The sequence below is a fragment of the Corythoichthys intestinalis genome, chromosome 15, assembly GCF_030265065.1.
Source record: "Corythoichthys intestinalis isolate RoL2023-P3 chromosome 15, ASM3026506v1, whole genome shotgun sequence".
NCBI classification, from domain to species: Eukaryota; Metazoa; Chordata; class Actinopteri; order Syngnathiformes; family Syngnathidae; genus Corythoichthys; species Corythoichthys intestinalis.
The window spans coordinates 8,842,145-8,854,742 of NC_080409.1; the positions used below are offsets into that span (position 1 = coordinate 8,842,145).

Below are 12,598 nucleotides of genomic sequence, written 5' to 3' on the forward strand. Positions count from 1 at the left end.
GAAATGACAGAGTCAGCGGCGTTAGTAAACAGCCGCCATCTTAAAGCAGTAGACTTCTAAGCGCTAATAAATAAGATTTACGTTACTGTCACTCGCTCACGTATTGTTAGCCCTGAGAAGGGCTAGGTTTCTATTAATTATGACCACTGTCGATACATGGCTAACGTGTCTTACATACAGGCTTTATTTAATCTGTGAAAACATAGCGCTGTAGAGTGATGAGGGTGTAAAATAAAAACTTAATAATGCGAACTGTCAATTTTAGCTCAGTAGTCATTGCTGGATAAAACACCAAGTAGCACTTGTCCTGTATGTGCTCCAATACAGCAGGTATCATCCATTTATTTTGAACACTGCAAAAGCTCAAAATCCAATCAGGACTTACAGTTTAGACTAGCTTAAAAGTTAACTACAACTTAAAAATAGCTTGACACAAATGGAAATTCAATTGAAACATGTGGGAAAAACACCTAACTTTTAAGTGATGTGTGTTATCAAGCATAATGGCATTTTTGGGCAAGAAATATATATATTAGGGGTGTAACGGTACACAAAAATCTCGGTTCTGTACGTACCTCGGTTTTGAGGTCACGGTTGGGTTCATTTTCGGTACAGTAAGAAAACAAAATGAAAAATATAAATGTGCTAGTTGTTTATTACACACCTTTCAACAATAGGAACAATAGCCTATTCAAAGCTAGATTTCTGCTCAAAAAATAGCGGATATTTAAAGATAATCCAACAATAATTTGCCTTTCAGACCCCGCGTATTGGTCAGCTTTCTTTCTGAAAGAAAGAAAAAAGAAGCCCTGTGCTAAAGAAAAAAGCAATCACAATGACAAAAATTTTAACATGTATTTTACAAATGAAATGCCTCAATGAATCATTTTTCCCCCTCATGAACGGTTTTCAAAAGCTTTATTGGTGGATTTTCTCAAGTTAAAGCGCCACACAGAAATTAATAAATATAATTGTGTGTATTATTATATAATTACAGGTGTTTTAACTCATTTCAATTTATTTTATTTAAATGGGCTATTATTTACTTTATTATGTGTTTATATTTTACAAATGTGATGTAGTATTCATTTATATTGTATATTTTATGTTGTATAACTTTAGTTCCTATGTGAATATTAATTCCTACTTGTTTTGTTGTGGTAGGAGGGTTTTGTATTGAACATGGGCCGTGTTGGTTATTATTATAGCAGAGAAGACAGCAGTAAATCAACAAAGACAAATCCGATCCGTGCCCCGATCTACGTACCACTCAAGAGATCTGATGGACTGAAAAAGTGGGTTACGATTGCATATCAGTTTGAAAATCGACCGGATCCACCGTATTTTTACACGAGTGACTTCCGGTCTGCCTGATCCTAGCTACCGGTAGTAGTATTGACGTGACGCAGGAGGGTCGCGTCTCGCGTCAAGTAATAGACTCTGCCGTTCTTTTCGCGTGCGTCGCGTTGAGCCGCTTCTGCGACGCGTCTAACACGCGGCCGCACTGCGACTGGTGTGCATTGGCTGATTGACTTAAACGCCACGTTGTCGCGCCTTTGACGTTTCTGGGTTATACTGTCCTACCGTGTTGGTCCTCATTATAGTAGCGAAGATGGAGTAAATATAATCGACACAAAAAAACTGTAACCCAATCGACTCACAGCATCGAAAGTAAGGGTTACATTTCGTCAGAAACTCGTTCAGTACGCCTCCTTTCCAAACCGAGCACCATGTACCGAAACGGTTCAATACAAATACATGTTCCGTTAGACCCTTAATAATATATATATATTAGGGCTGTCAAAATTATCGCGTTAACGCGCGGTAATTAATTTTTTAAATTAATCACGTTAAAATATTTGACGCAATTAACGCACATGTCCCGCTCAGACAGTATTCTGCCTTTTGGTAAGTTTTACAGCAAGGTTTTTTGTGCTGTCTAACAGCGAACTCTTGTGGTCGCTTTGCGACATGGTTTATTGCTTTCTTGCCAATTCAATATGGCTGCACGACGTCTCGGGCTGACGCCTACGTTGTAATGTTGTGCTTATATGATCCTTGGACAAGATTTGTCCGTAAGTATGGTTGTTGTAAAGAATGTACATATTATGTTAGTAAGCGAAATGTTATATTTTTTGTATGAGACGCTTTTTGTTTATGTTTAGTGAACCTGTATAGCGTGCTAAGCTAACGTTGTTGCTGAAGCAATGCTTGTGTACTTTTTTTTTGTAGTTTCACTATGGTCTAAAGAGGACAATGGTTTGACGCCATTTTATTAATAAATCAGATGAAAAAGGAAGAAGTCTGATTATTAAGGCGTCGTTCACTAGCTGTCTAGCTTTGGAAAAAATAGACGCTTCGGAGTGAGGACAGCATAGACAGATTTAAATGACAGTAGAGTGAAATGCCCACTACAGTCCTTATGTACCGTATGTTAAATGTATATATCCATCTTGTGTCTTATCTTTCCATTCCAACAAGTTATTTTACAGAATATATATATAATTTACAGAAAATATGGCATATTTTATAGATGGTTTGAATTGCGATTAATTGCGATTAATTACGATTAATTAATTTTTAAGCTGTAATTAACTCGATTAAAAATTGACAGCCCTAATATATATATATTTTATAACATCTTTTCAAGTTTTTTTGAGTGAAAGCAGTGAAGTAGTCTTTTTTTTTTTTTTTTTTTAATTTTAGTTACATCTCAGATGCAATTGTTGGCTGTTTTCAACAATGTACATCGAAAATAAAGACATTGATTGAGTGAAAATGGTTCAATATTAGATGAAATGTCTTGTTTTTTCATGTATATTTATAATTGCTCTACACCTAAAAATATGTTTCGTCAAATTTCTCGATTAATCGATAGAATTTTCAGTCAATTACTAGATTATTAAAATATTCGATAGCTGCAGCCCTAGTGACCCATAAAATACCCCAAAATCAATAGGAAGTAACTGAAAATCAACGGGTAAATGAATTTGCACAATTGGTGGTTAACTAAATACTTTGCCCCACTGTAAATGATCTTAAATGGCCCAAAATTACTTCATTGCCTGGCATTGGCTGCCAATGACTGCCATAGACGCTCAATCCGTTTGAAGTGGGAGGGATGGCAGCGAATGAACGAACGTTCATTCGCTGCCACCCTCCCAGTTCAAATGGATAGGACGTCTACTAGTGATACTCATTCCAATTCACAGCAGAAGCTGGTTTTTCTGTTTATTAGGTATTTGTAGAATATCCTAGAATTATTTCCTGAGCAATGTATTGATAATCGTTGTATCGCCATATCGTCAGATCATCGTTATCGTATCGTATCGTGAGGTAACAAAAGGTTCCCACTCCTATTTTGAAGATCGTTTCCCAACACCTGATGGCCTCTCAGTAAATCGCCATTAGACCACCCATTTGCACTCCTACCAGTATTTTCCATTTAAAAAGTCACATTGCATCCATGTGTCTTTCAGTTCGAGAGAGCATGAAGTCAACTTTGGACTCTATGGCGATACTGAAGATCGTGCTGTTCATCTTGGAGGCTGTCTCGCTGGTCCACTGCGCGCGAGGTGAGATCAACGTGGACCGTCTTTGGTTTAACGTGAGGCTGGAACGCAACTTGCGATGACTCCAGCGCGGGAGGAAAAATTCTCAGTTAATGTTTTCACACAGAGAAGTAAGAGACGGAAAAGTCAGTTTAAAAAAAAAAAAAGGACTAAAATGAGCCCAAAGTCAACACGGGCTGAGGAATGAGAGAAGGGCGAGCTTGGTTTTACTCAAACGTGTGCGTGTGTGCATGTACATTCTCCAGAGTTAAAGCAAACAAACATCATCCATCAGCTTCCCAGGGTGAAAGAACACAAGTCTGTGTAGAGAGTCCAGCTCTTGAAACTGCCCGCGATTCACAGCTTCCCGCAGTCCATTTCGAATGCACGTACTGTGATTTCACCCAGCGTCCGATGCGATGCGAGGGCTTCCGGTCAAAGGTCGATACAAAAATGAATGGGAACTGAAAGCCAGACATTTGGACCCCCGTTGAGGAGGACCAGGCACTGGAAAAACAAACCCCACAGGGGTGTCTGATAGCAACAATACCTGCATGTGGAAGTCGAGGGTGCACGAAAGGGGGTGAAGTTGGTTTAGAAGGGTCGGGGGACGGATTAGATCTACTGGCGTGTAGACAATGCCTCATTCACAGCGTGGCGGCCATGCCTTCACGGCACGACTACACCAAGAGTAAACAAGTCGTGAAGGCTAAATAGGATTAGGGGCCATTTACGTGTTTACAGATCATTATTGTTTTCGTCAACGAAGACGAGAACGTAAACATTTCTTAGACCAACAATTTTTTTCTTGACCATGGCGAGCAAAAACTTGTCTCGGGAGACTAAAACTTAATAAGACAAATGCTAGGTTTTGTCTGATGATGACGAAAATCTGACATTGATTCAGTCATATGTTCATAATGCGTGACATTTTCACATTGTACATGGAGTACGTCAGCCTGCATCGTAGCCGTGTTTGGGTCGTGTCACCCATGTGACATGTGCTGCGCCGCTCCCTCACTCCCCTCACTGCTGTTTATGATGTCCTTCAAACTAGGCTGAGCTCCATTTTGCTTGTTTTGAAACACATGGTAAGGTTTGTTTTCTCTTGGCAAGAGAGAATATGCAAAGTTGCTTTAGCCTTTAACTCATTCACTCCCAGCCATTTTCACTGGCGCAACCCCCTTCGCTCCTGGCCGTTTTACTGGATTTAGACTGATTTCGCAAGGACCACAGAAAATTCAGTTCTATTGTTATATAAACATGGAACCCACAAAAAGAAAGATAAGACTCCCTCCTTTAGCAGGACAAAAGTTAGTTAATATCTTTTTCCATTCTTTAGAAATCAGCATTAGAAAATAGCTTCGTTTGAGCAATTTTCCAATTTCTATGGAAAAAAACAGTAATTGAGCTTTTTGTAAAATCATACATTTCAAACATAACTTTGACTTAAACACAGCTATTTTTTGCTTTAGTTACATCCTAAACATCTGAATAATGTTTTCCTTTTACAAAATAACATAAACAGCAAGACAAATAGAGCTTTTAATAGCAAAGTGACAATTTATTTACACATAACTAACTGAGAGATGACGCTGTTGTGACCGCGACAGACGTGTCTCATCGCCGTGTGTCTCATAAAGATGGATTTTAAAAGTCTTTTTTTTGTTAATGACCACTGCCTCGTGGCAGAGTTTGCCTGGGGAACTTGTGTTCCTGGGGGGGAACTGGTTTGGCTGTGCGCGTTTCCGTGCGGGACACTGGAGTGTGCTGGGGACGCGAGCGGCCGAGCACGGCGGCGCGGGCTCTGCTCGGAGTCATCACAGACTCAACGGCATCATCCGCTGCACTGGTGGTCCCGGTCGTTCTGCTCGGTTGTCCAGCGCCTAGCATCCCGGGCGTCCTTCCGGTTGTTCTGCACAGTCGTCTGCCGCCTGGCATCCTGGACGTCCATTCGGTCGTCTTCCGCCGGCGCCCCGGCCGTGCGGCCCAGCTGTTCGTTCTGTTGAATCAGGTTGCGGGTCTTACCGAATGCGCTACTGCCCTCTAGTGGCCAGTTTTATTGCTTTAAAATGGATTTTCAGCATTGTGCTTTGGAGCTAAGTTGAATCAGAACCCAGAGATGTCTCTTGTGAAAAAAAAAAAAAAAACGTAAAAGACGTATAAATACATCTTTGGAACACCGAAACAATTAAAAATAGAACATATTCATACGTTTTTGGAAGCAAATGAGTGAAAGGTATGTGCTGACTGATCATCACATACTAAATGTAACTTATAGCATTAGCATATAATTTGCGTTAGCATAAACTTTAGCATGGCGAGCAGCACCCGCTTAAACTCTTGACAACTTTCTTTTGTTGCATACAATTGGTGTCCTCCAGGTAGGTTTAATTCATTTCAAATTGTTTTGAAACACATGGTAAGGTTTGTTTTCTTAGCTTGGCAAGAGAGAATATGCAAAGTTGCTTTAGCCTTTAAAGGTTTGTACTGGGTGATCACTACATACTAAATGTAACTTGTAACATTAGCATAGAATTTGCTTTAGCATAAACTTTAGCGTGGCGAGCGGTCTCTTAAACTCTCTGACAACCTTTTTTTGTTGCATACAATTAGTGGCCTCCAGGTGGGTTTAATTCATTTAAAATTGTTTTGAAACACACGGTAAGGTTTGTTTTGTTATGTTGGCAAGAGAGAATATGCAAAGTTGCTTTAGCCTTTAAAGGTTTGTGCTGGGTGATCATTACATACTAAATGTAACTATTAGCATTAGCATAGCATTTGCATTAGCATAAACTTTAGCGTGGGGAGTGTACTCTTAAACTTTGGACAACTTTTTTTTTTTCTTCCATACAATTGGTGGCCTCCAGGTGGGTTTAATTTAGTGGTTGACCGATAAGGGATTTTCAAATGCTGATGCCGATATCCCCCCCAAAATTTCATCCAATTGCCAATATCCAAAGCCGATTTTGTAAACTCATATTTGAGGCTCATATACTTTTTTTAAAGCACACAGATTACGAAAGGCAATTAAAAAATGCTTCAACAGCTTTAAATTTACAAAGATTACCCAAAACTTAGAATTCGGTCTAGTGTTACCAAACCAATAAACACAGCACTACTTTTTATGATTATGCATATAATAGCACATGATTTTCAAATAATTAAACTTACCAGGATGTCACGACAACGTGTAAACAAGTGAGAGTTTAAGAGGATGGTAAAGATGGAGGATGCTAATGCTAACGCGAATGCTACGCTAATGCTACGATGTACCTGACTTGCGCGATTTCCACTTTACGACGCCAGAGTCGCGTCTGCTATTTTGTCTCCAATCTTTTTTTTTTCTTCTAATAATGTTGACTTCTTTTGTGAAGCATGTTTATAGCATAGAGCAGGTAGTACTTCCACACGCAAGTAAGAACGCATGTACACATGAAGAAGAACATATTTGCACACACGAAGAAGAGCGTACACGCACACACGAGGAAGGGCGCACGTGTACACACGAAGAAGTCGCGCAGCCGAGTGAGAGAGAGTTGGGAAAGAAAGCCTTTGCGCACATTTGTTGCTTGTGAAGCATCCACAGAGGCAACACCTGTATATAACACCTTTTGTACTGTTTATTGTGCATTTTCAATTGTGGTCGAATACTTGGGGTGAGTTGATGCGATTGTTTTTGATGATGTGAGGATGCTAACTGATACATGCTAATCGTTGGTATGGATTGTCATTGCTGTATCAGCTGCTAGTTATGAACGCAAATTTGAAAAGGTGTTATTGAAGATAAAACTGACTTAATTCCAGTTTTATTTTAGTTTCATTCTGCAAGTGTTGATGTCATGAGCAGCTGAATAAAGTCAGCAAACCACGTGGACGTCTGACATCGTCATTTCGGAGCTTAACTCGCTGTCTAGCTAGGATTTAGCTCCAAAGTCTTGGCGAGGACGGTACAATGACTTATAATACAGTGGTGTAAAAAAGTATCTGAACTTTTTGGAATTTCTCACATTTCTGCATAAAATCACCATCAAATGTGATCTGATCTTTGTCAAAATCACACAGATGAAAAAAGTGTCTGCTTTAACTGAAACCACCCAAACATTTATAGGTTTTCATATTTTAATGAGGATAGTATACAAACAATGACAGAAGGGGGAAAAATAAGTGAGTGAACAATCACAGTTATTATTTTGTTGCCCCCTCCCTTTGGCAGCAACAACTTCAACCAGGCGCTTCCTGTAGCTACAGATCAGCCTGGCACATCAATCAGGACTGATCTTGGCCCATTCTTCTCTACAAAACTGCTGTAGTTCAGTTAGATTCCTGGGATGTCTGGCATGAATCAGTCTTTAGGTCATGCCACAGCTTCCCAATGGGGTTCAAGTCTGGACTTTGACTTGGCCACTCCAGAACGTGTATTTTGTTCTTCTGAAACCATTCTGAAGTTGATTTACATCTGTGTTTGGATCCTTGTCTCGTTGCAGCATCCATCCTCTTTTTAGCTTCAACTGTCTGACAGACAACCTCAGGTTTTCCTGCAAAACACCCTGATAAACTTTTGAATTCATTCTTCCGTTAATGATTTCAAGTTGTCCAGGCCCTGAGTTAGCAAAACATCCCCAAATTATGATGCTCCCTCCACCATGCTTCACAGCGGGGATGAGGTGTTGATGTTGGTGAGCTGTTCCATTTTTCCTCCACACATGACGTTGTGTGTTACTCCCAAACAATTCAACTTTGGTTTCATCAGTCCACAAAATATTTTGCCCAAAAAATCTGTGGAGTGTCCAAGTGCCTTTTTGCGAAAATTGGACTTTGCCAGTGATTTCTATAAGTCTTTAGCAGACACTTTAGGGTTCTTTTTTACCTCTCTGAGTATTCTGCGCTGAACTCTTGGCGTCAACTTTGGTGGACAGCCACTCCTAGGGAGAGAAGCAACAGTGCCAAAATCTCTCCATTTGTAGACAACTTCTCTGACTGTCGATTGATGAACATCCAGACTGTTAGAGATGGTTTTGTATCCTTACCCAGCTTTATACAAATCAGCAATCCTTGATTGCAGGCCTTCAGACATCTCTTCTGACCGAGCCATGATGCACATCAGACAATGCTTCTCATCAAGACATTTCTTAGCAGGTGTGTGCTTTATAGTGGTCAGGGCAGCTTTACACCACTCATCGGCGATTGGGCACACATCTGACTTAAATTGTTTGGTAAAAATTGATTTCAATTGCTCCTTAGGTCTCCTTAGGCAGAGGGTTCACTTACTTATTTTTCCCCCTTCTGTCATTGTTTGCATGCTGTCCTCATTAAAATATGAAAACTTATAAATGTTTGGGTGGTTTTAGTTAAAGCAGACACTGTTTTTTCATCTGTGTTATTTTGACAAAAATCAGATCACATTTGATGGTGATTTTTGGCAGAAATGTGCTAAAATGTCAAAAGGTTCGGAGAGTTTTTCATAACACTCTACATGTTTTTGGATAGTTGTTTTGAGATTTGGGAGGGGTTCTAGGGGTGTTTAAAGGGTTAATGCAGACTTACGGGAAAATTCGGGTCACGTTGCCAACGTAGTGGTTACTCGTTCGTAACCCGGGGACTAGGGATGGGAATTGATAGGATTTTTACGATTCCGATTCCATTATCGATATTGCTTAACGATTCGATTCTTTATCGATTCTCTTATCGATTCTAATTTGGGGAAAAAGAAGAACAAACGTTTTGATTGGCATCGAGTTTGTTTAATCAGAAGTCACAACCTTACAAACTCACAACGAGATCAAAAGAGGCCCAAAGCCTCAGTGTTAACTGTGGCAATAAGTGGCAAATACACAAGAATGTGTAACATTTTACTGAAACATGTATCTAATAGAAATAAAAAATATTGGTATATATTGGCAGATAGGTTGTTTTTCTGCCTTTGGCAATATGTGTTAAAGCAGGGGTCCCCAAACTTTTTCCTGTGAGGGCCACATAACTTTTCCCTTCTCTGATGAGGGGCCGGGGTCAGTTTGTAACAGAAAAAGTGTGACGATTGCAGAAGTGCATGAATGTAAAAATTATTGTTTTTCAGAAAGCCACAATCAAATAACCCTTTCTGGATTCTTCACGGAATGAAAGTAAATAAAATAAAAATAATAATATAATAATTCATTCATTCATTCATAATAACCAAATAACCCTCTCTGAATTCTTCAAGGAAAAGGCCAGGAAATAAATAACACGATTGAGAAAAAAAAAAAAAATTCAAAATGGCCGGACCAAATGTGGAGGCGGGCCGTATTTGGGCCGCGGGCCGCAGTTTGGGGACTGCTAGGTTAACGTGTATTATTTACCATTACATTGAAATGCATGCCTTTTAGTTTTTGTGGCGCTTACACGCTAAAGTGGGGGCGCCCTTGCGCTTCCTCACGCGAAGAAGAACGCGCTCACGTGAAGAAGAGCGCGCTTACACCCAAAGAAGAAATGCCGCATCCAAGCGAGTGAGCGAGTTAGTGAGAGAGGGAAACACTTCTACGAGCCTACGTTCTTTGTTAATGTTAATATCTACAGAGGCAACGCCTGTATGTATAATCTTTTGTGTTGTTGTTGTTATGTTTCCACTCTCGATCGGACACTTAAATCCAGTTGTGTAGTGGTTTGAACGATGTGCTAATGCTAGCGAACGAATGCTAACCATTTGTTATTACTGTTATTAGCAGCTAATCATCGCTGATTTACGTTGATGCAAACCTGTTTGTTATTGGGGACGAAATTGATTTGTTTCATTTCTATTCTTAGTTTCACTCTTCAAGTGATGGTTGAATAAAGTCAGCAAATTATACCAACGTCTTCTGCATCCTCATTTGGGAGTTTAGCTAGCTGTATAGCCAGGACTGAGCCTTAGCCTCTCTGTGAGGACAGCGCAGTCGTATTCCCTCCCGATGCAGTTATCCCCACCTTGCAATGACTGCAAGTCGCTTTGTTGTAATTTTTCCTCGTGAAGTGAAGACAAACTTTTGAGCGTTTGAACCTACGTGCTGTCATTGTTATGTTTATGGCTGCAATGCTCGTGCTTACCCGTCGAAACCTTTCATTTTCACACTCTTTCCTGGTGAAGTGTAGTCAAACTATGGAGCGAGTGGTTCTTGGCGCCATGCTAGTTTGATGCGTCTGGACAACAAGACACGTCACGACGCAATAAGCGTCTTTAGGAATCGTTAAAGGGATCGTTAAGGCTTTTTCATTGTGATGTCGAGGCCTCGAAACACTCGGAACCGGTTCCGAATTGGAATAGGATTTCGATTCCCATCCCTACCGGGGACTACCTTTATTGACAAAACAGGCAAGCCTGAAGCTTCCTGTAGCAGCAGGCTTTCAAGCTGCTGCAGGGTCCTTCCGGTTGCCCACAAGCTGCCTGATCAAAATCCTTTTTTATCGGCTTTTTTTTTTGTTTTTTTGTTTTTGTTTTGTTAATCGGCCGATGACCGATGTTGGAAAAAAGTCCATATATGTGCCCGATATATCGACCGGCCGATTTATCGATCGACCTCTAGTTAAATTCAATGAAAATAATTTACTTTTTTCCTGCTTAGTGTGTGTAGTGATCCTTATTTTTTGCGGTTAATGGGGACCAGAAGCCGATCGCTACAAGTGAAAAACTGCGAAATAGCGTCCCTCTGTGTGTTTAATGTATTTATTCAGATTTAGCATTGGAAATAGATACATATAAGACATGTTTATTAAAAAATTAAAATTAATTATTAATTAATCAAGTATTCAAAATAATTTAAAAAAAGGGTTTTAAGCACTTCAAAGGTAATAATTATGATCAGTTTTAAACATGTTACTATCCCACCGAATTATTTTTAAACTTTATTAAATGCTTCATTGAGTTAGTCCACTCAAATCCGCTCAAGCTGCTCACTTACACACAATAAGTTGCCACAGGAACTGTTTAACAAGTTAAACAATGATTGACACATGCGACGCTTTGAAGTTTCGGCATCCAGACATCTCTCGCAAGATCAAACCTTAATGTCTGTCAATCATCGTTAACTTTAATAAGCAACTCTAGTGAAGCGCGAAGTAGCGAGGGATCACTGTATTATTACCAGGAAGTTGGCGTTGTCCTTGTAAATGCTACAATATGGGCTCGTCTGTCAAATGTTTAGTGCTGCAACGATTAATAGATTAACTCGAGTAATTCAATTAGAAAAAAAGCTTCGATCAGATTTAGCATGTTTGAGTATTCGTTTAATTCGGCTATTCCTCCCTACACAAATCTGACAATCACCCTAATCGATGAACTCACACTAATCGACGACATTGCCAAAGTGCTGTGGCAAATCAATAACTTTTGGGAAGAAAATTCATGTGTGAAAAAAAAAAAAAAAAAAAAAGCTCATGTACTGTAACGTAATGTATGCAACTCTACCATGTTTGATTGTGCGTCCTTGGCTGTAGGGGGACGGGTCTTGATAAGCATATGCTTCTCCCGTCAGCCCTTGTCTTTCTTTGGATCTTTCTTTCTTCGAGCTAATCGTATCACATTTTGCAACTGTCAATGGTACCAATGATGATGACAATAAAATAAAATAATAATAATTATAATTAGGGTGAGGTTGTTATGGTTGGTTTGAAAGTGTTTGCATTTAGTTTTATTGGTTTGGATGGATACACTGCCCCCTAGTGGCAACGGTGAGTATGACATAACACATTTAAAATGGCTGAATCCAGTTGCTCACTGTTAAGACCAACATAAGGTAAATTTTTGTTTGCGCAAATTTTTTTTTTTATGCATTCTTAATTTAGTTTATAGGTAAATTTAGCCGTTTTGGGGGGAATTATGTTTTTGAACGATTTGTTTAGAGCAGGGGTGTCCAAACTTTTTGCAAAGGGGGCCAGATTTGGTGTGGTAAAAATGTGGGGGGGCCGAACTTGGCTGGCGTCCTTTACGTAGAACAATATATTTAAGCAAATTTTAGCAAGCCATTCTGTGTGTTACATTTGCTTTATCATTTTTTTCAATAATTTCGACAATCTCGCAACTAGCTTTTGTGGTG

At 39.7% G+C, this 12,598-nt stretch overlaps 1 protein-coding gene across 1 annotated transcript in view; it reads left to right on the forward strand.

Moving 5' to 3' along the window:
• The window catches only part of LOC130930867 (fibroblast growth factor receptor-like 1), a 133,163-nt gene that overhangs the window by 2,078 nt on the left and 118,487 nt on the right, over positions 1-12,598 (forward strand). Inside the window, exon 2 of the mRNA XM_057859119.1 lies at positions 3,480-3,575. Coding sequence (XP_057715102.1) covers positions 3,491-3,575 — 85 coding nt within the window. The 5' untranslated portion in view covers positions 3,480-3,490. The remainder of the gene's footprint in view (positions 1-3,479; positions 3,576-12,598) is intronic.